Genomic DNA, 26389 nt, shown 5'->3' with positions numbered 1-26389 from the left:
TCCCAAAGTGCTGGGATTACAGGCGTGAGCTACCGCGCCTGGCCTCCTTTTCCTTTTTTAAAGAATGGTATAAACAGCAATGTGCCAAGCATACAGCAATGCCTATTCCCCGGCCGCCAGAAAGCCTCGCGCGCAGGCGCAGCTCGCGTTCAAGCGCTCTCTTGCTGGCGCGTGACAACCGTGCGTTTCACCCTACGCCCAACGTCGTCTCCCTGCGCACGCGCGGCCGTACTCCACCCTCCCTTCTTCACTCTCCCCCACTCCCGCGAGCACGTGCGCGTCCTCGCTGCTCACATTTCGGCGGAGGGCGCGCTCCCTGGAAAATTCCACTCCTGTGCTAGCTCCACCCTATGCGGCTTCTCTCCTACCCGACGCTCTTCACGCGCAGCTCCCTTCCCGGCGGCCTTTGCGGGAACAAGATGGCAGCCCCCATGCCTCAAGGGTTGTCTCGTTTATCGAGGGTTTTGGGCTGGTGGTCTCGGCAGGTGGGTAGGGACGGGGTCGATAGGACCCTAGGGGCTAGAAGAGGAGGACAGAGTCGAGGGAAATACTCTCTGTGCAATTGTCCTTGGTGAGCTGGGACAATACGAGTCATACCTAGGCCGTGGAAGAGGCTGAGGTGGACAGGACGCAGCTACTGAGCTCAGTGGTCGAATGAGGAGAACCTAGACAAGGCCGTGAGAGCGAGTGAATTAACGGGGATTAAGTTTTTCTGGATTGATTTGGGTCCGTCTGGCGAGGAGATGTTAAAGGGGAGACAAGTAATGGGTTGGAAGGTGGACTCCGTAAACTTAGATTCTTATATATGAACTACGTTGAAGAGTAGCCGAAAATGAGGGCGTCCCATATTGTCACTGACCCGTCTGAGCAAACCTCATGATCCCAGAGAAAAGGTTCCCTGGTCTTTCAAGGGTTTATTCGTCAGTTGGGTGCTGAAACGACAGAATAAAGTTTACAGTGAGACTCCCGATAGAATGAGCAAAATATCTCGAGTAAATATGGAGCAGATGCCTACAAGAGGACTTTGCTTATGGTTTAAGAATAGCATTCAGGGCCAGGCGCGGTGGTTCACACTTGTAATCTCAGCACTTGGAAGTCCGAGGTGGAAGGATGGCTTGAGCCCAGGAGTTCGAAATGAGCCTGGGCAACATAGTAAGACCCCGTCTTTACAAAAATGTTTAAATTAGTCGAGTGCAATGGCGCACTCCTGTAGTCCCAGCTACTTGGGAGGCTGCAGTGGGAAGATAACTACAGCCAAGGCTGCAGTGAGTCGTGATCGTGCAACCGCACTCCAGGCTAGCGATCTGTCTCAAAAAATAAAAATAAAGTAATAAAGAATAGTATTCTGCTCATTTCAGTATTGGGTTGGTGTTTCCCTATCACCATCAGTTCTTTGAAACTTGCTTTAATCAACTCAGTATCTGTAGGAGTTAGCATTGTCCTGTACTGTGGAAAGTTCTAAAGGAAAGCCTTTAGTAAATGTGATGTTAATAAAGGTTGCCAACTGTCTTCTATTTAGAGACACCTATAAGTATTAAGGTCCTAATGCATTTTTCCCTGTGATCATTGTTTTATAATTGTTCCTGAAGCATTCTTTGGATATGTCCTTTCTATAGTGCTTAGAGTTTGTAAAACATAGTAGATGTTTTTTCTAGTTCCTAACCTTTCCTTTACCTTCCAGCCAGTTCTGGTGACTCAGTCCTCAGCTATAGTTCCAGTAAGAACTAAAAAACGTTTCACACCTCCTGTTAGTCAACGTAAATTTAAAACAGAAAAAGAGTTTATGGAACATGCCCGGAAAGCAGGATTGGTTATTCCTCCAGAAAAATCAGACCGTTCCATACATCTGGCCTGTACAGGTGAGGTATTTCTGGGACCCTGACCTGGGATCCTTCTGTCAGAGATCTTCTGGAACTTGGGATGACTTAGACTATGATTGATGATATTTAATTAAGCACGAAGTCAGTTCAGCCTCAATAATGATTAGCCTTATATATACTGTATATCATGAAGTTGTTCTATGAACTTACTTTCAAACTGTCTGTAGAAGGCAAGAGTGCAATTTCCCCATTTTGTGGAAGTAGAAACTGAGGCTCTGAGAGAAGACTTAAATCTTTCTGGCTTGTTTTGTTTTGTTTTGTTTTGAGACAGAGTCTTATTCTGTCACCCAGTGGCACAATCTCGGCTCACTGCAACCTCTGCCCCCCAGGTTCAGGTGATTCTCCTACCTCAGCCTTCCAAGTAGCTGGGATTATAGGCACCTGCCACCGTACCTGGCTAGTTTTTGTATTTTTAGTAGAGAAGGGGTTTCACCATCTTGGCCAGACTGGTCTTGAACTCCTGACCTTGTGATCTGCCCACCTCAGCCTCCCAAAGTGCTGGGATTACAGGCGTGAGCCACCGCGCCTGGGCTTGTTCTGTTTTTTTTTTAGTGTAACATAGTTCTCTCTACATGGAAGTCTGTTTCATTAGTCTACTTCATATCCACAATCCTTCCCAATTGTACATTACTTCAATTTTATAAGTTTTTCTCAATCTTTCAATGCTTTCTTAATTTTTTTCTTCCCTTATTACAGCTGGTATATTTGATGCCTATGTTCCTCCTGAGGGTGATGCACGCATATCATCTCTTTCAAAGGAGGGACTGATACAGAGAACTGAACGAATGAAGAAGACTGTGGCATCGCAAATGTCGTAGGTGTCTGACACAGTTGGGACTTGGTATTAGAATAACAATTTCTTGTTGCTACTTTATCCCAAAGAGATCTTTTTAGGTTAATTGGATTGGGTATCACTCTCTTAATAACATGATGGTATTTTCTTCTTTGTAGTAGAGTCTGTATTTAATGCAGAATAATGTGGGCCTTCTGATCTTTTTTTTTTTTTTGAGACAGAGTCTTGCTCTGTCGCCCCGGCTAGAGTGCAGTGGCGTGATCTCAGCTCACTGCAAGCTCCGTCTCCCAGGTTCACACCCTTCTCCTGCCTTAGCCTCCCAAGTAGCTGGGACTACAGGTGCCTGCCACCACGCCCGGCTAATTTTTTTTGTTTGTTTTGTTTTGTTTTGTTTTTTTGAGACGGAGTCTCGCTCTGTCGCCCAGGCTGGAGTGCAGTGGCTGGATCTCAGCTCACTGCAAGCTCCGCCTCCCGGGTTTACGCCATTCTCCTGCCTCAGCCTCCCGAGTAGCTGGGACTACAGGCGACCGCCACCTCGCCCGGCTAGTTTTTGTATTTTTAGTAGAGACAGGGTTTCACCGTGTTCGTCAGGATGGTCTCGAACTCCTGACCTCGTGATCCGCCCGTCTCGGCCTCCCAAAGTGCTGGGATTACAGGCTTGAGCCACCGTGCCCAGCCTTTTTTTGTATTTTTAATAGAGACGGGGTTTCACTGTGTTAGCCAGGATGGTCTCGATCTCCTGACCTCATGATCCGCCCGCCTCGGCCTCTGATTGCAAGCGTTAGCCACTGCACCCGGTGGGCCTTCTGATTCTTAGCATCCCTGAGTTTATTGGTAATTTTTGTCACATCAGTTAGGGAGTTGACTTCGGAGTGTGTTGAATCCTTTTTTAATCATATATTTGATTTTGTTTGTTTGTTTGTTTGTTTTTGAGATAGAGTTTTGCTCTTGTTGCCCAGACTGGAGTGCAATGGCGCCATCTTGGCTCACCGCAACCTCTGCCTCCCGGGTTCAAGCGATTCTCCTGCCTCAGCCTCCTGAGTAGCTGGGATTTCAGGCATGTGCCACCATGCCCGGCTAATTTTGTATTTTTAGTAGAGACAGGGTTTCACCATATTGGCCAGGCTGGTCTCGAATTCCTGACCTTATGATCCACCTTATGATCTCAAAAAAAAAAAAAAAAAAAGGTTGGGTTTTTTTAGAGTTAGCCAGATGGAGAAGTGTGGTGAGGAACAGCATTCTAGGGAAACAGAACAGTACAAGCAAGGCTTTGAGGTTAAAAGAGTATAAAGAGGTGTTAGATTTTGTCCAATGCTTTTTTGTGTCTATTGAGATGATCATGTGATATTTGTTCTTTATTTTGTTGATATGACATATTAATTGATTTTCTTTTTTTTTTTGAAATGGAGTCTTGTTCTTTTGCCCAGGCTGGAGTTCAGTGGCTCCATCGTGGCCACTGCAGCCTCCGCCTCCCAAGTTCAAGTGATTCTCCTGTCTCAGCCTCCCGAGTAGCTGAGACTACAGGTGCGCACCACCAGACCCCACTAATTTTTGCATTTTTATTTTTTATTTTTATTTTTCATTTTATTTTTTGAGACGGAGCCTCGCTGTGTCGCCCAGGCTGGAGTGCAGTGGCGCGATCTCGGCTCACTGCAAGCTCCGCCTCCCGGGTTCACGCCATTCTCCTGCCTCAGCCTCCTGAGTAGCTGGGACTACAGGCCCCCGCCACCACGCCCGGCTTTTTTGTATTTTTAGTAGAGATGGGGTTTCACCCTGTTAGCCAGGATGGTCTCGATCTCCTGACCTTGTGATCTGCCCACCTCGGCCTCCCAAAGTGCTGGGATTACAGGCGTGAGCCACCACGCCTGGCCAGTTTTTGCATTTTTAATAGAGATAGGGTTTCACCATGTTAGCCAGCCAGGACTCTTGACCTCAGGTGATCCACCCTCCCTGACCTCCCAAAGTGCTGGCATTACAGGCATGAGGTACCATGCCTGGTCTTATTAATTGATTTTCAAATATTAAACCAACTTCACATTCCTGGGATAAATTCCTTTAACATACTTAAATTAACACTTTAATTTAATCAGATTCTCTATTTACATTGTTATAACTTGGAAAATGCTGTTGACGGCTGAGTTATAGAGTACATTATGCATACTTTTTCTTTCCTGCATAATATTTTTTTTTTTCTGAAGTGAAGTGTCTTAATTTGCTCATTTGCTTATGGAACTATGGGTTATGTAATTCCTCTCTGTGCATTCAAAACATTAAATTTTTTTTTTTTGAGAGGGAGTTTCACTCTGTCGCCCAGGCTGGGGTGCAGTGGCATGATCTTGGCTCACTGCAACCTCTGCCCCCCAGGTTCAAGCAATTCTTCTGCCTTAGCCTCCCCAGTAGGTGGGACTATAGGCGTTCACCACCATGCCGGCTAATTTTTTTGTATTTTTAGTATAGACGGGGTTTCACCGTATCGGCCAGGCTGGTCTGAAACTCCTGACCTCGTTATCTACACGCCTCAGCCTCCCAAAGTACTGGGATTACAGGTGTGAGCCACCACGCCCTGCAACATTAAATCTTTTATTAATTTCATCTTTTTCAAGAAATCCTTCCTGGAGTCTTCTTACCTGTTTCAATCTGGACTAGTTGCTCTTAAGGCCAACTGTACATCTTAGGATCTAATATTCCTCTTGCCTCCCTCTTATGTTGTAGTCCCTGTTGCTTGGGTCTTATGTCTTTATGTTTTCATAATTTATTTCATTACTTTGATGGAGCACATTTTCTAGCAGCTTCCTGAGAAAGGCTGCATGGTGGATAAATGAGATCTTGCAAGTCTAAAAAGAAGTCTTTCTTTTATTTTCCCACTTCATATATAATTTGCCCAGGTATTGACTTCTGTGGTAGAAATAATTTTTTCCTCAATTAAAAGTACTGCTCAAAGTCTGGGCATGGTGGGTCATGCCTGTAATCTCAATACTTTGGGAGGCTGAGACAGGAGGATCACTTGAGCAGGAGTTGAATACCAGCTGGGCAACACAGTGAGACCTTGTCTCTACAAAAACTAAAAAAAAGTGAAAATTAGCCAAGCAGTGCACACTTGTAGTTCCAGTTACTTGGGAGGCTGAAGTGGGAGGATTGCTTGAGCCCCAGAGGTCAAGGCTGCAGACAGTCCTGATGGCATCACTGTACTCTAGCCTGGGCGACAGAGTGAGACCCTGTCTCAGTGAATGAATGAATGAATTAATTAATAATAAAAGCACTGCTCTGTTGTCTTTGTAACTTATTTTTATTTTTAGTTTTTTTGAGATGGAGTCTTACACTGTTGCCCAGTGCAACCTCTGCCTCGGATTCAAGCAATTCTTCTGCCTTAGCCTCCTGAGTAGCTGGGACTACAGGTGCCCATCATCATGCCCGGCTAATTTTTGTATTTTTAGTAGAGATAGGGTTTCATCATATTGGCCAGGCTGGTCTCGAACTCCTGACCTTATGATCTGCCCACCTCAGCCTCCCAAAGTGCTGGGATTACAGCAGGCATGAGCCACCTAGCCGTAACTTCTTTTTTTTTTTTTTTTGAGACAGAGTCTTGCTCTGTCACCCAGGCTGGAGTGTGGTGGCAGGATCTCAGCTCGCTGCAACCTCTGCCTCCTGGGTTCAAGTGATTCTCCTGCCTCAGTCTCCCGAGTAGCTGGAACTATAGGCATGTGTCATCATGCCTGGCTAATTTTTTGTATTTTTAGTGGAGATGGGGTTTCACCATGTTGGCCAGGATGGTCTCGATCTCCTGACCTCATGATCTGCCTGCCTCGGCTTCCCAAAGTGCTGGGATTACAGGCGTCAGCCACCACACCCGGCCTGTCTTTGTAACTCCTAATGTTGCTGTTAGGAAGCCCAGTGTTGCCGGGTGCCGTGGCTCAGGCCTGTAATCCTAGCACTTTGGGAGGCTGAGGTGGGCAGATCACGAGGTCAGGAGTTTGAGACCAGCCTGGCCAGCATGGTGAAACCTCATGTCTACTAAAAATACAAAAATTAGCTGGGTGGGGTAGTGTGTGCCTGTCGTCCGAGCTACTTGGGAGTCTGAGGCAGGAGAATCACTTGAACCCAGGAGGTGGAGGTTGCAGTGAGCCGAGATTGTGCCACTGTACTCTAGCCTGTGCGACGGACACTCCCATCTCAAAAAAAAAAAAAAGGCCAGGCACGGTGGCCTGTGGGTGGATCACAAGGTCAGGAGATCGAGACCATCCTGGCTAATACAGTAAAACCCCGTTTCCACTAAAAATACAAAGAAAATTAGCTGGGCGTGATGGTGGGCGCCTGTAGTCCCAGCTACTGAGGAGACTGAGGCAGGAGAATGGCGTGAACCCGGGAGGCAGAGCTTGCAGTGAGCCGAGATCGTGCCACCGCACTCCAGTCAGGGCGACAGAGCAAGACTCCATCTCAAAAAAAAGAAGCCCAGTGTTATTCTGACCCTTTTTTTTTTAGATGGAGTCTCGCTCTGTTGCCCAGTCCAGAGTGCAGTGGCGCAATCACTACAATCTCTGCCTTCTAAGTTCAAGTGATTCTCCTGCCTCAGCCTCCTAAGTAGCTGGGATTACAAACAGCACTACCATGCCCAGCTACTTTTTTTTTTTTTCTTTTTGAGATGCAGTCTCTCTCTGTGACCCAGGCTGGAATGCAGTGGTGTGATCTCTGCTCACTGCAACCTCTGCCTCCCGGGTTGAAGTGATTCTTGTGCCTCAGCCTCCCGAGTAGCTGGGATTACAGGTGTGCACCATCACTCCCAGCATATTTTTATTTTTTTAGTAGAGATGGTGTTTCACCATGTTGATTAGGCTGGTCTCAAACTCCTGACCTCAAGTGATCTACCTGCTTCGGCCTCCCAAAGTGCTGGGATTACAGGCGTGAGCCACTGCACTCCAGCCTGGGTGACAGAGCGAGACTCCGTCTCAAAAAAAAAAAAAAAAAAAAAAAAAATCAATTATTGAGTAAGTAGATGGACATGAATGGAGCTCAGTGTAAGCTGTGAATTATGGAATTGTGAGAAGACCTTTAGAAGTAATACTCAGATTTAATTTTACAGAATCCGGAGGATAAAAGACTATGATGCCAATTTTAAAATAAAGGACTTCCCTGAAAAAGCTAAGGATATCTTTATTGAAGCTCACCTTTGTCTCAACAAGTAAGTGAACTTCCTATCTTTACCCATTCTGTTCTCAGCAGTTAGCTATTATTTTAGGCACAGTTTTTTGTTTGTTTTTGTTTTGCACAAATTTGTTTTCTGCCTTCAGGTAAGATATCTAGAGTGAGAGAACTTCCTATATTGGAAGTAATTAGTGACTGAAGCTGTCTTTCACTCCTTTCTCTGCTTCTGAGAATTTCTACCATTTGGTCTGTCTCAGTTCCACCTGCATGTGTTGGGACCTTGTGCTAGAATAGCTGCCTTTTTCACCCCATCTGATCCCTGAATTCATCCTGATCTTTTTTGTGTGTTTGTCTTATGTATCTTCATTTCCCTTTCCTTGGTTATTTTGAATATATTTCTTGTGAAAATTTCCAGCTCTCCCTCCACTTTTATTTTTTAATTTTTTGTTTTGAGATGGAGTCTTGCTGTCTCACCCAGGCTGGAGTGCAATGGCACAATCTCAGCTCAACCTCCACCTCCCTGGTTCAAGCAATTCCCCTGCCTCAGCCTCCCAAGTAGCTGGGATTGGAGGCACACGCTACCATGTCCAGCTAATTTTTTTGTATTTTAGTAGAGACGGGATTTCACCATGTTGGCCAGACTGGTCCCGAACTCCTGACCTCAGGCAATCCTCCCGCCTCAGTCTCCCAAAGTGTTAGGATTACAGGCGTGAGCCACTATGCCCAACCCCCCCCACCTTTTTTTTTTTTTTAATTGAGATGGAGTCTCACTGTTGTGCAGTCTGGAATGCAGTGGCATGATCATGGCTCACTACAGCCTTGACCTCCTGGACTCAAGTGGTTCTCTCAGGGACTCTACTTAGTTCCCCAAGTAGAGCTGGGACCACCGGCGTCTGCCACCACACCCGGCTAATTAAAATAAATTTTTTTTTGTAGAGACAAGGTTTTGCTGTGTTGCCTAGACGAGTCTCAAATTCCTGGGCTCAAGCAATCCTCCTCCCTTGGCCTCCCACAGTGATGAGATTATAGGCGTGATCCACCATGCCTGGCCACCCAGCTTTTTCTTGATTCATTCAAGTTAGGGCTGCTAGGAATATGAAGAATCAATATTAGGAGGCTGGAATATCTTAAGTACTAGCCATGGACTGCTGCTGGCATTCTTTGATCTGTGGCTGCTGTGGCTGGGCTTCAGGTGGGACCCAAACCTGTAGTCTAAAATCCATTAATTATTTAATTTTACTTTTATTTCTTTTAAAAAATTTATTTATTTTGAATAGAGATGGGATCTCACGATGTTGCCCAGGCTGTTCTTGTTTTTGTTTCTTGTTTTGAGACTGTCTCATTCTGTTGCTCAAGCTGGAGTGCAGTGGTACAATCACGCTTATTGCAGCCTCAGCTCCAGGGCTCAAGTGATCCTGCCACCTTAGCTCCCTGAGTAGCTGCAACTCTAGGGGTGTACCACCACACCCTGCCAGTTTTCATATTTTTTGTAGAGATGGGATTTCACCACGTTGCCCAGACTACGGAGGCTGGTCATTTTTTTTTTTTTTTTTTCCCTTTTTGAGATGGAGTCTGGCTCTGTCACCCAGGCTGGAGTGTAATGGTGCAATCTTGGCTCACTGCAGCCTCTGCCTCCTGGGTTCAAGCGATTCTCCTGCCTTAGCCTCCCAAGTAACTGGGATTTCAGGTGCACGCCACCACACTCAGCTAATTTTTGTATTTTTAGTATAGATGGGGTTTTACCATGTTGGCCAGGTGGTCTGAAACTCCTGACTTCAGGTTATCTGCCTGCCTCAGCCTCCCAAAGTGTTGTAATTACAGATGTGAGCTACTATGCCTAGCCTTGTTTTATTTCTCAAAACATTGTTGTTATTTTTTTTTGAGATAGACTCTTGTTCTGTTGCTCAAGCTGGAGTGCAGTGACGTGATCTTGGCTCACTGCAACCTCTACCTCCCAGATTCAAGCAGTTCTCCTGCTTACCCTCCCAAGTAACTGGGATTACAGGTACGCACCACCACACCTGACTATTTTCTGCATTTTTAATAGAGATGGGTTTCACCATGTTGGCCAGGCTGGTCTTGAACTCCTGACCTCAAGTAATCCACCCACCTTGGCCTCCCAAAGTGCTGGGATTACAGGCATGGGCCACCGCGCTCGGCCTAATTTTTTTTTTTTTTTTGAGACAGAGTCTCGCTGTGTCGCCCAGGCTGGAGTGCAGTCGCCTGATCTCGGCTCACTGCAAGTTCCGCCTCCCGGATTCACACCATTCTCCTGCCTCAGCCTCCTGAGTAGCTGGGACTATAGGCGCCCACCACCATGCCCGGCTAATTTTTTGTATTTTTAGTAGAGGTGGAGTTTCATCGTGTAAGCCAGGATGGTCTCGATCTCCTGACCTCGTGATCTTCCTGTCTTGGCCTCCCAAAGTGCTGGGATTACAGGCGTGAGCCACTGCGCCTGGCCAATTTTTGTAGTTTTAGTAGAGATGGGGTTTTGTCATGTTGGCCAGGCTGATCTCGAACTCCTGACCTCAGGTGATCCGCCCTCTTCAGCATTACTGTTGTTTCTATTGAGAAATTAACTTATTTTTTTAATTTTGTTAAAGTTTATTTTTACTTTGTGCGCTTTTATTTATCTTTTTCTTTCGAGACAGAGTCTTGCTCTGTCGCCCAGGCTGGAGTGCAATAGCACAATTTTTATTCACTGCAACCTCCGCCTCCCGGTTTGAAATTATTCTTCTGCCTCATCCTCTAGAGTAACTGGAACTACAGGTGCCCATCACCACGCCCAGCTAATTTGTGTATTTTTGGTAGAGACAGGGTTTCACCATATTGGCCAGGCTGGTCTTGAACTCCTGACTTTGTGATCCGCCCACCTTGGCCTCCCAAAATGCTGGGATTACAGGTGTGAGCCACTGTGCCCAGGTGACTTTGTGTGCTTTGAAGATTTTCTCTCAGGCTGGGCATGGTGGCTCTCGCCTGTAATCCCAGTGCTTTGGGAGGCCGAGGCTGGCAGATCACAAGGTCAGGAGTTCAAAACCAGCCTGGCCAATATGGTGAAACCCTGTCTCTACTAATAATAATAATAAAAAAATTAGCCAGATGTGGTGGCACATGCGTGTAATCTCAGCTACTCGGGAGGGTGACGCAGAATTGCTTGAACCCGGGAGGCCGAGGTTGCAGTGAGCCAAGATCGCGCCATTGCACTCCAGCCTGGGTGACAGAGCAAGACTCCATCTCAAAAAAAAAAAAAGAATCCAATAATTAGTCAGGTGTGGTGGTGCATGCCTGTAATCCTAGCTACTCCGGAGGGGCTGAGGCAGGAGAATCACTTGAATCTGGGAGTCCGAGGTTGCAGTGAGCTGAGATCGTGCCACTGTACTCCAGCCTCAGCGACAGAGCAAAACTCCATCTCAAAAAAAAAACAACAAAAAACGATTTTTTCTCTCCCTTTAGTATTCAGCAGTTTACTATGATTTATCTATGTCTTCTTAAATTTTTATTTATTTTATTTATTTATTTTTTAGTTTTTTTGTAAAGACAGGGTCTGGCCTTGTTGCCCAGGCTGGTCTTGAATCCCTGGCTTCAAGCGATCCTTCCCCTCAGACTCCCAAAATGCTGGGATTATAGGCATGTGCCACCACACCGGGCCATGTGTGTGTCTTTTATCCTGCTCTGGGTTCATATTGCTTCTTAAATCTTTGGGTGCTTTTTTTGTCAGTGTTGGAAAATTCTCAGTCAGAACTCATCTCTTCAGATGTTGCTTCTGCTCCACTTTCTCGTCTCCTTGTGTAGTTCTGAATACACATATGTTAGATCTTTCACTATGTGCCAAATGTGTCTTCAGCTCTTTTCTATATTTTTCCAACCTTTTTTTTCCCCCTCCAGCTTTAGTCTGGATATTCTCTGATCTATCTTCCTGTCTTCTTTTCAGTTGTAGCTAATCTGCTGTTAACCTACCTATCGAGTTTTTAATTTTATATTTATTTTCTGTTTTTCACTTTTAGAATTTTCATTGATATGTGTGTGTGTTTGTGTGTGTGTGTGTCCAGTTCTCTGGTAAAATTGTCTATTCTGTCATCTAATTTCTTGAACATACTAATCACAGTTATTTTAAAATCTGTGTCTGATGACTTCAAAATCTATGTCTTCAATAGGTCCATTTTCTCTTGTCTTATTTGTTTCTTTTGGGTTTTAGTTAGTTCTTGTCGTTTTTGTTTTTGTTTTTGAGATGGAGTCTTGCTCTGTTGCCCTGGCTGGAGTGTAGTAGTGCGATCTCTGCTCACTGCAACCTCTGCCTCCCGGGTTCAAGGAATTATCCTGTCTCAGCCCCCAGAGTATCTGAGACTACAGGTGCATGCCATGATGCCCAGCTGAGTTTTGTAATTTTAGTAGAGATGGCATTTCACTGTATTGGTCAGGCTGGTCTCGAACTCCTGACCTCAGGTGATCCACCTGCCTCAGCCTCCCAAAGTGCTGGGATTACAGGCGTGAGCCATTGTGCCCGGCCTTATTTTGGTTTTCTTTTTTTTTTTTTTGAGACGGAGTCTCACTCTGTCGCCCGGGCTGGAGTGCAGTGGCCGGATCTCAGCTCACTGCAAGCTCCGCTTCCCGGGTTTACACCATTCTCCTGCCTCAGCCTCCCGAGTAGCTGGGACTACAGGCACCAGCCACCTTGCCCGGCTAGCTTTTTGTATTTTTTAGTAGAGACGGGGTTTCACTGTGTTAGCCAGGATGGTCTCGATCTCCTGACCTCGTGATCCGCCCGTCTCGGCCTCCCAAAGTGCTGGGATTACAGGCTTGAGCTTGTTTTTGGTTTTTGAGATAGGATCTTGCTCTTTCACTCAGGCTAGAGTACAGTGGCGCAATCACACCTCACTGCTGCCTTGACCAACTCTCAGGCTCAAGTGATTCTCCCACTTCAGCCTCCCAAGTAGCTGAGATTTAGTACATGCCACCATACCTGGCTAATTTTTTTTTTTTTTTTTTTGAGACGGAGTCTCGCTGTCACCCAGGCTGGAGTGCAGTGGCCGGATCTCAGCTCACTGCAAGCTCCGCCTCCCGGGTTCACGCCATTCTCCTGCCTCAGCCTCCCGGTAGTAGCTGCGACTACAGGCGCCCGCCACGTCGCCTGGCTAGTTTTTTGTGTTTTTTAGTAGAGACGGGGTTTCACCGTGTTAGCCAGGATGGTCTCGATCTCCTGACCTCGTGATCTGCCTGTCTCGGCCTCCGAAAGTGCTGGGATTACAGGCTTGAGCCACCGCGCCTGGCCCATACCTGGCTAATTTTTAAATTTTTTGTAGAGACAGGGTCTTGCTATGTTGCCTAGGCTGGTCTCGAACTCTGGCCTCAAGCAGTCCTCTCACCTTGTCCTCCCAAAGTGTTGGTACAGTTTTCTTGTCATTTTGTATTCCTGCATTTTTTTTTTTAACAAATAGATATTTTAGAAAAATCAAAGGCAATCATTTATCTTAAAAATTATAAGATTGGGGCCAGGCGCGGTGGCTCACGCCTATAATCCCAGCACTTTGGGAGGCCGAGACAGGCGGATCACGAGGTCAGGAGATCGAGACCATCCTGGCTAACATGGTGAAACCCTGTCTCTACTAAAAATACAAAAAATTAGCTGGGTGCAGTGGTGGGCGCCTGTAGTCCCAGCTACTCACGAGGCTGAGGCAGGAGAATGGTGTGAACCCGGGAGGTGCAGCTTGCAGTGAGCCGAGATTGCGCCATTGCACTCCAGCCTGGGCGACAGAGTGAAATTCCGTCTCAAAAAAAAAAAAAAATTATACGATTAATAACAGCTTTTACACATTTGTGATAAAATACACATAATATAAAATTTACAATTTTAATCATTTTGAAGTATATAATTCAGTGGCATTAAGTACATTCACAGTGTTGTACAGTTCTTACCACTATCCATTTCCAGATTGTGTTCATCCCAAACAGAAATTTTGTACCCACTAAGCAGTAATTCCCCATTGCCCTCTTCCCTTATCACCTGGTAACCTCCATTCAACTTTATTTATTTATTTATTTATTTGGTATTTTTAGTGGAGATGGGGTTTTACCATGTTAGCCAGGCTGGTCTCAAACTCCTGGCCTCGAGTGGTCCTCCTACCTCGGCCTCCCAAAGTGCTGGGATTACAGACTTGAGCCACCACACCCCGCTGTCTACTTTCTCTATGAATTTAACCATCCTGATGCTATGGTCTGAATGTTTGTGTCTCCTGAAAATTCATTTGTCGAAATCTTAACCCCCAAGGTGATGGTATAGGCTGTGGGGGGACCTCTGGGAGGTGATGAGGTCATGAGAGTGGAGCCCTCATGAATGGGAATAGTGCCCTTATAAAAGAGACCTGAGGGGCCGGGCGCAGTGGTTCACGCCTGTAATCCCAGCACTTTGGGAGGCTGAGGCAGGTGGATCACAAGATCAAGAGATCGAGGCCATCCTGGCCAACATGGTGAAACCCTGTCTCTACTAAAAACACAAAAATTAGCTGGGCGTGGTGGCACGTACCTGTAGTCCCAGTTACTCGGGAGGCTGAGGCAAGAGAATTGCTTGAACCAGGCAGTAGAGGTTGCTTGCAGTGAGCTGAGATTGCACCACTGCACTCCATCCTGGTGACAGAGCGAGACTCCGTCTCAAAAAAAAAAAAAAAAAAAGACCCGAGGGAGCTTGTGCACCCCTTTTACCCGTTGAGGACACAGCAAGAAGTCACCATCTGTGAGGAACAGGCTCTCACCAGACTGTGAGAGTTCTAGAGGCTGGGAAGTCCAAGATCAAGGCACTGTGAGAAATACATGTTGTTTATAAGCCACCTGGTTTATGGTATTTTTGTTATAGCATCCTGAACAGACGAAGGCATCTAGGTATCTCACATAAGTGGAATCTTACAGTTTTTGACCTTTTGCGATTGGCTTAGTTCACTTAGCATGATGTCTTCAATGTTCATATATATTGTAGTATGTGTCTCCTTATTTTTGTTTATTTACTTACTTATTTTCTGAGATGGAGTTTCACTCTTGTCACCCAGGCTGGAGTGCAATGGCTCGATCTCCGGTCACTGCAACCTCTGCCTCCTGGGTTCAAGCGATTCTCCAGCCTCAGCCTCCCAAGTAGCTGGGATTACAGACGCCTGCCACCACACCCTGCTAATTTGTGTATTTTTAGTAGAGATGGGGTTCACCATGTTGGCCAGACTGGTCTCAAACTCCTGACCTCAGGTGATCCACCTGCCTCAGCCTCCCTAAGTGCAGGGATTACAGGTATGGGCCACCATGCCTGGCTACATGTGTGTCTTTATTAAGGCTGAATAATATTTCATTGTATGTATATGCACCACATTTTGTTTATCCATTCATCTAGTGATGGACATTCAGGTTGTTTCCACCTTTTATTGTGGCATAATGCTGCTGTGATTGTTGGTGTACAAGTATCTCTTTGAGTTCATGCTTTCAATTCATTTGGGTATATACTCAGAACTGAAGTTGTTGGATCACATGGTAGCTCTGTGTTTAACTTTGTGAGGGGCTAGGTGGCTCATACCTGTAATCCAGCACTTTTGGAGGCCAAAGTGGGAGGATTGTTTCTGGGCAACAGAGTGAGACCCCCATCTCTACAAAAAAATATAAAAAATCAGCCAGGGCCAGGCATGGTGGCTCAAGCCTGTAATCCCAGCACTTTGGGAGGCCGAGACGGGTGGATCACGAGGTCAGGAGATCGAGACCATCCTGGCTAACATGGTGAAACCCCGTCTCTACTAAAAAAATACAAAAAATTAGCCGGGCGAGATGGCGGGCGCCAGTAGTCCCAGCTACTTGGGAGGCTGAGGTGAGAGAATGGCGTAAACCCGGAAGGCGGAGCTTGCAGTGAGCTGAGATCCTGCCACTGCACTCCAGCCTGGGCGACAGAGCGAGACTCCGTCTCAAAAAAAAAAAAAAAAAAAAAAAAAAAAAAAAAAATTAGCCGGCGCGGTGGCAGGTGCCTGTAGTCCCCGTGTAGTACACGGGAGGCTGAGGCAGGAGAATGGCGTGAACCTGGGAGGCGGAGCTTGCAGTGAGTGGAGATTGTGCCACTGCATGCCAGCCTGGGCGACACAGCGAGACTCTGCCTCAAAAAAAAAAAACAAAAAAAATCAGCCAGGCGTGGTGGCGCATGCCTGTAGTCCCAGCTATTCGAGGTGCTAAGGCAGAAGGATTGCTTGAGCCCAGGGATTTTTGAGGCTGTGGTGAGCTAAGATTGTGTCACTAGACTCCAGCCTCAGTGACAAAATGAGACTCTGTCTCAAAAAAAACCCTAACTTTTTGAGGAACCACCATATGGTTTTCCATAGCAGCTATACTGTTTTACATTCCTACGACCAATGCACAAGGATTCCAGTTTCTCTACATCCTCACTGATACCTATTACTTTCCTTTTTATTCTTTTTTTTTTTTTTTGAGATGGAGTCTTGCTCTGTCACCCAGGCTGGAGTGCAGTGGCGAGATCTCGGCTTGCTTCAACCTCCGCCTCTCAGGTTCACGCCATTCTCCTGCCTCAGCCTCCTGAGTAGCTGGGACTATAGGCGCCCGCCACCACGCCTAGCTAATTTTTTGTATTTTTAGTAGAGACGGGGTTTTACCATGTTAGCCAGGATGGTCTCGATCTCCTGACCTCATGATCCACCCGCCTCGGCCTCCCAAAGTCCTGGGATTACAGGCATGAGCCACCGTGCCCGGCCACTTTCCTTTTTATTTAAAAAACAAAACAAAACAAAAAAAACATATATATATATATACATGAAATGGGGTCTCACTGTGTTGCCCAAGCTGGTCTCAAACTCCTGGGCTCAAGCAGTCCTGTTGCTTCGGCCTCTCAAAGTGCTAGGACTACAGATGTGAGCTACCATGGCCAGCCTTTTTCTTTTTATAATAGGCATCCTCATGGGTGTGAAGCGTGGTATCTCATTATGGTTTTGCTTTGTATTTCCCTAATAGCTAGTGACATTGAGCATCTTTTCATGTGCTATTGGCCTTTTGTACATCTTCTTTGAAGACAGGTTTTTTTTTTTGAGATGAAGTCTTGCTCTGTCACCCAGGCGGGACTGCAGTGGCACGATCTTGGCTCATAGCAACCTCCACCTCCTGGGTTCAAGCGATTCTCCTGCCTCAGCCTCCTGAGTAGCTGGCGTTACAGGCATGCACCACCATGCCCAGCTAATTTTTGTATTTTTAGTAGATACGGGGTTTCACCATGTTGGCCAGGCTGGTCTCGAACTCCTGACCTCAGATGATCCACCTGCCTCAGCCTTCCAAAGTGCTGGAATTACAGGCGTGAGTCACTGCACCCAGCCCAGAAAGGTCTATTTTAAAATTAGGCTGTTATTTTATTGTTGAGTTATAGGAGTTCTTTATTTATTTTGGATATTAATCCCTTATCAGATAAATGCTTTGCTAATATTTTCCCCCATTTTATGGTTTGACTTTTCACTCTTTTATTATTATTTTTTTTAGAGATGGAGTTTTGCTTTTGAAGCCCAGGCTGGAGTGCAATGGCGTGATCTCGGCTCACTGCAACCTCTGCCTCCTGGGTTCAAGCAATTCTCCTGCCTCAGCCTCCCATGTAGCTGGGATTACAGGCATGTGCCACCACACCTGGCTAATTTTTGTATTTTTAATAGAGACAGGGTTTCAGCATGTTGGCCGGGCTAGTCTTGGACTCCCGACCTTGGGTGATCCACCTGCCTCGGCCTCCCAAAGTGCTGGGATTACAGGCATGAGCCACCACGCCCGGCCATCTTTTCACTCTTGATAGTATCTTTTGATGCAAAAAAGGTTTTGGTTTTGATGAAATCCAGTTTATCAAGTTTTTTTCTTTTGTTACGATATTGGGTTTTTTCTTTTGGTGTCATATTCAAGAAATCATTGCCAAATCCAGTGTCGTGAAGTAATTCCCCTTTCTTTTTCTCTTAAGATTTTTATAGTTTTAGTTCTCACATTTAGGTCTTTGCTCCATTTTGAGTTAGTTTTTGTATGTAGTGAAAAGTATGTGATGTTTTTGCTTTTTTTTGCATGTGAATATTCATTTTTCTAGCACCATTTATTGAAGAGACTGTCCTTTCCCGTTAAGTGGCCAGGCTGGTCTCAAACTCCTGACCTCAAATGATCCACCTGCCTCGACCTCCCAAAGTGTTGGGATTACAGGCTTGAACCACCGCGCCTGTCCCCAACAGTGGTTTTTGCAGAAATAGAGAAACACGGTCAGGTGCAGTGGCTAGTTCAACCTAGTTTGAATAATACCAACTTAGTTTCAATAATATACAAACACTCTGCTCCTATATGTCTGTCTCTCCCACTTTATTATGTCTCTCCTGCTTCATTATCACAGATTACAGTTTTATACCTTGGGTGCCCATTACATCAATTCATAATTATTGTTTTATGCATTTGCCTTTTAAATCGTATAGGATGAAAAATGATGAATTACAAACCAAAAGTACAATACAGGCTTTTATATTTACCTATGTAGTTACTTTTACTAGTGTTTTTGTTTTTTTCTTGTGGTTTTGAGTTACTTTCTGGTGTCCTTTCATTTTAGCCTGAAGGATCCCCTTTAGCCTTTGTTTCTTTCCTGTCTTTCTTTCTCTCTTTCTCTCTCTCTCTCTGTCTCTCTCTCTTTCTTTCTTTCTTTTCTTGTCAGGTTCTCACTTCATTAGCCAGGCTGGAGTGAGCACAGTGGTGCAATGATAGCTCCACTGCAGCCTCAACCTGCTGGGCTCAAGCGATCTTCCCACCTTAGCCCCTGAGTAGCTGGGACTACAGGTGTGTGCCACAGCACCTGGCTAATTTTTTTTTTTTTTTTCTGATTTTTTGTAGAGACAGGGGTCTCGTTTTGTTGCCCAGGCTGGTCTCAAACTCCTGGCCTCAAGTGATCCTCTTGCCTCTGCCTCCCAATGTGTTGGGATGATAGACATGAGCTGCTATGCCCAGCCTATTGCTGCTTTCAAGATTCATTCTTTGTCTTTGAGTTTTGACACTTTGGTTTTAATGTTTCTTGGTATGGATTCCTTTCAGTTTATCTTGCTTGGAGGTTTTTTAGCTTCCTGGATGTACATATTAATGTCTTTCATCAGATTTGGGATGTCTGCGGCCATTATTTCTTTCTTTCTTTTTTGCATTTTATTTTTATTTTATTTTTTGAGATGGAGCTTTACTCTTGTTGCCCAGGCTGGAGTGCAGTGGCCTGATCTCGGCTCATTGCAGCCTCTGCCTCCCAGGTTCAAGCGATTCTCCTACCTCATTCTCCCAAGTAGCTGGGATTACAGGTGCTTGCCACGACACCCGGCTAATTTTTGTACTTTTTAGTAGAGATAGGGTTTCACCCTGTTGGCCAGACTGGTCTTGAACTCCTGACCTTAAGTGATCCACCCACCTTGGCCTCCCAAAGTGCTGGGATTACAGGTGTGAGCCACTGTTTCTGGCCGCATTATTTCTTCAAATATTTTTTTCAATCCATTTCTTTCTTCTTTTTCTGGGACTCCTGTGATGTGTATTTGGTATACTTGATGATGTCCCATAGGTCCCTCAAGGTTTCGTTTGTTTTTCTTCATTCTTTTTTCTCTTTGCATTTTAGACTATGTAATTTTAATTACCTTATCCTCAAGTTCACTGATCTTTGCCTGCTCAAATCTGCTGTTGAACCCCTCTAGTGAATTTTAAAATTTATTGTACTTTTTAGCTCCATAATTTCTGTTTGGTTCCCTTGTATAATTTCTGTCTCTTTAGCGATATTCTCAATGTGTTCACACATTGTTTTTCTGATTTCATTACTTCTTTGTCCGTGGTTTCCTTTAGCTCATTGGGCATATTTAGGACAATTGATTTGTGTCTTTACTAATAATTACAATGTCTGGGTTTCCTTAGCGGTGGTTTCTCTCAGATTATTTTTTGGTCGGGTATGGTGGCTCATACCTATAATTGCAGCACTTTGGGAGGCCGAGGCAGGCAGATCACTTGAGTCCAGGAGTTCGAGACCAACCTAGCCAACATGGTGAAACCCCAACTCTACTAAAAATACAAAAATAAGCTGCGTGTGATGGCGCGCACCTTTTGTCCCAGAGTCTCACTCTGTCACCCAGGCTGGAGGGCCGTGGTGCAATCCCCCCCCCCCAAAAAAAAGTGTATTTGTCTATTTCACATTTTATTCAACATGTCCTTCTTTTTTTTGAGATGGAATCTCACTCTGTTGCCAGGCTGGAGTACAGTGGCGCGATCTTGGCTCACTGCAACCTCTGCCTTCTGGGTTCAAGCCATTCTCCTGCCTCAGCCTCTTGAGTAGCTGAGACTACAGGCGTGTATCACTGCACCTGGCTAATTTTTGTATTTTTAGTAGAGACATGGTTTCACCATGTTGGCCAGGATGGTCTTGATCTCCTGACCTCATGATACGCCTGCCTTGGCCTCCCAAAGTGCTGGGATTACAGGGGTGCGCCACTGCATCTGGCCTTTTTTTTTTTTTTTGAGGCAGAGTCTTGCTCTGTCGCCCGGGCTGGAGTGCAGTGGCCGGATCTCAGCTCACTGCAAGCTCCGCCTCCCGGGTTCACGCCATTTTCCTGCCTCAGCCTCCGGAGTAGCTGGGACTACAGGCACCCGCCACCTCGCCCGGCTAGTTTTTTGTATTTTTAGTAGAGACGGGGTTTCACCGTGTTCGCCAGGATGGTCTTGATCTCCTGACCTTGTGATCCGTCCGTCTCGGCCTCCCAAAGTGCTGGGATTACAGGCTTGAGCCACCGCGCCCGGCCGCATCTGGCCCATTTTATCCAACATTTAAAAATGTTTATAGTAGGAGTAGTTTTACATTAACTCAGTCTGTTATGTTGCAGAAGCAGATGTCTACCTTTTCAGAGTAAATTCTATTGCAAAATAGTAAGTGAACTCATGGAAAATTGAGTTTATTTCCACCGAAGACTTCTATGCCAGGATAGTGAGGAGGAAGAGTTCACTCAGAGGTGCCAGTCATGGTAGTTGTCACCACAGCTCAGTCTAGTCTAGTCTGTTCCTACAGTAGTGGAAATGACTTGGAATCTTTCCTAGTAGGAATGGAGATGAAAGGGAAGCAGATAGACATGTTAGAACTAAACCTTTACCCACTCTGGGCTTAGAGAGCAAGATTTTTCAAAGGGGACAAAGAGTTAAACTGCTCATAGTAAACTGGGGAAAAGTCATGTGTGTATCTGAAAGAAGCTAATCTATGGCCTTAGATTTGATACTCATCAGTTAGGAACCCTCCTAAAATCTTGTACCTACAGGAGCTAGGGTTTGTTGTCTGTTTTGTGGGGTTTTTTGTTTTTTTTGTTTTTTGGCTTTTTTTTTGAGACGGAGTCTCGCTCTGTCGCCCAGGCTGGAGTGCAGTGGCACAATCTCAGCTCAACGCAACCTCTGCCTCCCAGTTTCATGCCATTTTCCTGCCTCAGCCTCCCGAGTAGCTGGGACTACAGGCACCCACCACTACACTCAGCTAACTTTTTTTGTATTTTTAGTGGAGATGGGGTTTCACCTTGTTAGCCAGGATGGTCTCGATCTCCTGACCTCGTGATCCACCCGTCTCGGCCTCCCAGAGTGCTGGAATGACAGGCGTGAGCCACTGTGCCTGGCTGTTATGTGTTTTTCTAACCATTACTGTATAGAGTCAGCATAACTTGGCCACTCTGGCAGCAGCAAGATAGAGGAGAGATAATAGGACCAGGAAAGACATGATTATCTTTGACTAGGATCAAAGATGAGATTATAAGATACAAGGCCAACAACATGGTGAAACCCCATCTTTACTAAAAATACAAAAATTAGGTGGGTGTCATGGCGTGCGCCTGTAGTCCCAGCTACTCAGGAGGCTGAGGCAGGAGAATCGCTTGAACCCGGGAGGTGGAGGTTGCAGTGAGCCGAGATCATGCCCCTGCACTCCAGCCTGGCGACAGAGCGAGACCCTGACTCCAAAAAAAAAAAAAAAAAAGATATAAGACCAAGCCAGATGGTACTGATGCTAGGTCAGAGGCAAGAGGAGATAAAAACAAGCTATTGATTGTTACTTGTGTTGAACTTTGTTGCTCATACCAGCTTAGAGCAAAAATCAGATCCTATGTCCCAGTGAGGGTACCCATCTTAAGGATATATGGTAATTTTAGAGAAATTTCCTCCTGCTCCTTAGATTTAAACATAATTTTTAAAAAAAATTTTTTTTTTTTGCAATATAATTTTATTCTGCTACTAGATCTGAGGGTTTTCTGGTAAATCACATTATTGTTTGTCTTTGTGCCCCTAGAATTTAGCATGTTATATATCTGGCTTATACAAGATGTGCTGAAAACATTTATAAAAATGAATTGTTTTCCATTTTCAGTCTTCATACAGGGTATTATAAGAGCAGTAGTCAATGATATTTATTGTTTTCTTTTGTAGCTCAGACCATGACCGACTTCATACCTTGGTAACTGAACACTGTTTTCCAGTAAGTTCTCATCCTCAGAACTGTGGGGTGACTGAGTGGACAGATTCTAGATATCGTCTCTGGTTTTTCTTTTCTTTTCTTTTTTTTGGGGGGGACAGATTTTCACTCTTGTTGCCCAGGCTGGAGTGCAATGGTGCAATCTTGGCTCACTGCAACCTCCACCTCCCGGGTTCAAGCGATTCTTCTGCCTCAGCCTCCCAAGTAGCTGGGATTACAGGCGCCCGCCACCATTCCCGCCTAATGATTTATTTATTTATTTATTTTGAGACAGAGTCTTGCTCTGTCGCCCAGGCTGGAGTGGAGTGGCGAGATCTGGGCTCACTGCAAGCTCCGCCTCCCAGGTTCATGCCATTCTCCTGCCTCAGCCTCCTGAGTAGCTGGGACTGCAGGCACCCGCCACCACACCCAGCTAATTTTTTGTATTTTTAGTAGAGACAGGGTTTCACCGTGTTAGCCAGGATGGTCTCAATCTTCTGACCTCGTGATCCGCCTGCCTCGGCCTCGCAAAGTGCTGGGATTACAGGTCTGAGCTACCGCACATGACCTAATTTTGTATTTTTAGTAGAGATGGGGTTTCTCCATGTTGGTCAGGCTGGTCTCAAACTCCCGACCTCAGGTGATCCACTGACCTTGGCCTCCCAAAGTGCTGGGATTACAGGCATGAGCCCCGCCGTGCCCGGCCTGGTTTCTCTTAAGAAGGATCAGTTTTGAGAGTGTAGGAAGTTTAAGGTACAGGCTGAAGTTTCATTGTTTGTAGCTGAATGATAATGTCTTGACACAGACTCTGGTAAGGGCCCTGGCGAATAAAAGAGGTCCCTCAGCCAGCAGTCATGACACTGCAGGAGCATCCTGAGGCTTGGATATGGGCTATACGAGGCCACATCTCCATATGCCTGCACTATCATGAAGGATTTAACCAGAGTTCATGAGGCTTATATTGAGTGGTAACAGCAGTGTGAGGCACTTGGAGGGACCCCCAAGGATAAGAACTTTGTGGTTCAGTTAGAGATTCAAGAATAAGAAATTGGGGCTGGGTGCAGTGGCTCACGCCTGTAATCCCAGCACTTTGGGAGGCTGAGGCGGGTGGATCACAAGGTCAGGAGATCAAGACCATCCTGGCTAACATGGTGAAACCCCATCTCTACTGAAAATACAAATAAATTAGTGGGGCGTGGTGGCGGGCACCTGTAGTCTCAGCTACTTGGGAGGCTGAGGCAAGAAAATGGTGTGAAGCTGGGAGGTGAAGCTTGCAGTGAGCCGAGATCGCGCCACTGTGCTTCAGCTTGGGCGACAGAGCGAGACTCCCGTCTCAAAAAAAAAAAAAAAGAACCTTGGGTTTCTATCAGTAGAACTTCAGATTCTATAAGTCTTCCCCAGTCCTAGCAGTTTAGCCCTTAAGTCCTGTAAAATTCCCACTTTTCATTGTTAATAGGTGAGTGGGAAAAAAAATATATATATGCAGTCAACACAAGTACATGCAATAATTGCCAGATTATGAAAGCGTATGGGAGGGATGATGGTGTATTGGGCATGCTGGCAGTTTGGAATGTGGTTTTCATTGATTTGGAGAAGGGTGCTCAAAGAGAAAGGTGGGTCTGAAGTTGTGATTTAGATAAAGAGAGAGTTGTCAGGTGAACTTGACCAATAGCTTAATCAAAACTTGGGAAGGTGCGAGAGAAAACAGGCACGAGAGAGTATGTGGTGGGAAATGTGCTGCCTCTTGGCTATAGTCTTGCAGGAAGTAAGAGCAGTGTGGCAGCACCAGCTTCCTTAAAGGGAGGGAAAAATCCAGTTGAACTTGTTCTCCTCTGCCCTTAGGACATGACCTGGGACATCAAATACAAGACCGTCCGCTGGAGCTTCGTGGAATCTTTAGAGCCCTCCCATGTTGTTCAAGTTCGCTGTTCAAGTATGATGAACCAGGGCAACGTGTACGGCCAGGTCACCGTACGCATGCACACCCGGCAGGTAGAGGCACTAGTCTGCCTTCCTTCCAGCTTTTCTTCACACTGAGCTTGGGCACCTCCCTCTGGAGTGCTGGGTGTGGTTGTCCAGGACTGTAAACAGTAGCAAAAGGTACACTGTGATCTGTCTTCCTTGCTGTGCTGCTGTCGCCTTCCCACTGTTACATGTTGGCTCTACTAAGACATGTGTGAGGATATTCTCTCCCACCCTTCCTGTGTTTTTTTTTTTTTCTCCAAGATAGGGTCTCATTCTGTCACCCAGGCTAGAGTGCAGTGATGTGATTATGGCTCACTGCAGCCTCAACCTCCTGGGCTGAAGCAGTCCTCCCACCTCAGCCTCCAAGTAGCTGGGACTATAGGGGCATGCCACCATGCCTGGCTAATTTTAGTATTTTTTGTAGAGACCGATCTTGTCATTTTGCCCATGCTGGTCTCAGACTCCTGGGCTCAAGTGATCTGCCCACCTCAGCCTCCCAAAGTGCTGGGACTATAGGCATGAGCCATTGTGCCCCACTCCTTCTTGGTCTTGACTTCCCCCATCCCTGCCCCCTGTCAAAGAACCTGTAAGAGTAAAGTGTCAGTAGTTGATCAGATAGTCCTAGATTCAGAATTCCAAGATAATTTTTTTTCTACCCATTAAGATTTTTTCTGGCTGAGCACAGTAACTCACACCTGTAATCCCAGCACTTTGGGAGGCCACAGCGGGCAGATCACAAGGTCAGGAGTTTAAGACCAGCCTGGCCAACATGGCAAAACCCCATGTATACTAAAAATAGAAAAATTGGCCAGGCATGATAGTGTGTGCCTGTACTCTCACCTACTCAGGAGGTTGAGGCAGGAGAATCACTTGAACTTAGGAGGTGGAGGTTGCAGTGAGACAATATCGTACCACTGCACTCCAGCCAAGGCAACAGAGTGAGACTCCATCTCAAAAAAAAAAAAAAAAAAAGATTGTGTGGCAATAAAACAAACAACTCACACTCACACACCAAAAAAACTAAGAGGCCAGATTTGCTTTTATCCTTGCAGACTCTGGCCATCTATGACCGGTTTGGCCGGTTGATGTATGGACAGGAAGATGTACCCAAGGATGTCCTGGAGTATGTTGTATTCGAAAAGCAGTTGACAAACCCATATGGAAGCTGGAGAATGCATAGCAAGATCGTTCCCCCATGGGCACCCCCTAAGCAGCCCATCCTTAAGGTAAGGTGGCTTGCATGGTTTAAGAGAGCTGAGGCAGTACTTGGGGTCTCCTAAGCCACTCTGTTGGGCTCCCCCTAGTGGCAAGAGGGGGTGATGCACCACCAGGGAAGGGAAGGCTTGGTGGGTGGGTGGATGGATGGGTGGGAGCAGGGGATGAAGTTCTTCTGGATTAGCCATGGCCTTGGTTGGTGGGTAACTTGGCATCCTACTCTTTCAGACGGTGATGATCCCTGGCCCTCAGCTGAAACCAGAAGAAGAATATGAAGAGGCACAAGGAGAGGCCCAGAAGCCTCAGCTAGCCTGATGACAAAAATGACTTCTGGGGTGAAGTCTGGGTGATGAGGCTGCTGGAAGCTTTGAAGTCTCCCATTCCCATCATGCTATAGAAAGAACTACCTTTGTTCTCTCCCATCCTGCTCAGGTCTTTTCAGTAGTCTCATCCTCAGCAACCATGGCTGATGGCTGGGCCCTAGCAGGTGGCAGGTATAACATGGCCATGTACACTCTTCTTTTTTAAATTTTATGTCTAGCTTCTGAGTCTAGATGGAAGACAGTATGTTTCAGAGAACATTGGATACCAATTGTTTCCACAGCAGGGACTGTGAGAGAGAACCAGCAGCATCCTCTTTGTAATCACAGGGCAGGGATCAGAGTTTGAAATAAAACGCTGTCAGAGTGTTGGTAAAATTTTGGTGAGTTCTGTACATTTCCCCTGGTTCAGGCTGGGCATAGACCAGCCTTCAAATGGCAGAAGTGGAAGATAAGCCTGCTTGTGAGTGATGTGACTTTAAGGAAATCCAGACTGGGAAAGAATACTTAGTGTTTATAAGATACTTAAGAGACCCTTTTTCATTTACTGACTCGCTGATGAATCAGCATTTATATTTTATGGAAAAATACAAATCCAAAAAAATAATTTGTCTCT

General features: G+C 45.9%; 1 protein-coding gene across 1 annotated transcript; it reads left to right on the top strand.

Annotated features, from left to right (window-relative positions):
* Positions 1 to 263: 263 nt before the first annotated feature.
* MRPL45 (mitochondrial ribosomal protein L45) lies at positions 264 to 26389 on the top strand. Its single transcript, XM_033183274.1, has 8 exons — positions 264 to 485; positions 1682 to 1859; positions 2577 to 2694; positions 7751 to 7849; positions 22249 to 22297; positions 24116 to 24265; positions 25291 to 25464; positions 25682 to 26389. The coding sequence occupies exons 1-8, from the start codon at positions 351 to 353 to the stop codon at positions 25766 to 25768; spliced, it is 990 nt and encodes a 329-aa protein (XP_033039165.1). The 5' UTR covers positions 264 to 350; the 3' UTR covers positions 25769 to 26389.

The sequence above is a fragment of the Trachypithecus francoisi genome, unplaced genomic scaffold, assembly GCF_009764315.1.
Source record: "Trachypithecus francoisi isolate TF-2019V2 unplaced genomic scaffold, Tfra_2.0 Lachesis_group20, whole genome shotgun sequence".
Classification (NCBI taxonomy): domain Eukaryota; kingdom Metazoa; phylum Chordata; class Mammalia; order Primates; family Cercopithecidae; genus Trachypithecus; species Trachypithecus francoisi.
Note: the sequence above shows the minus strand (reverse complement) of the source record. Positions and strands in the feature narration are given on the sequence as shown.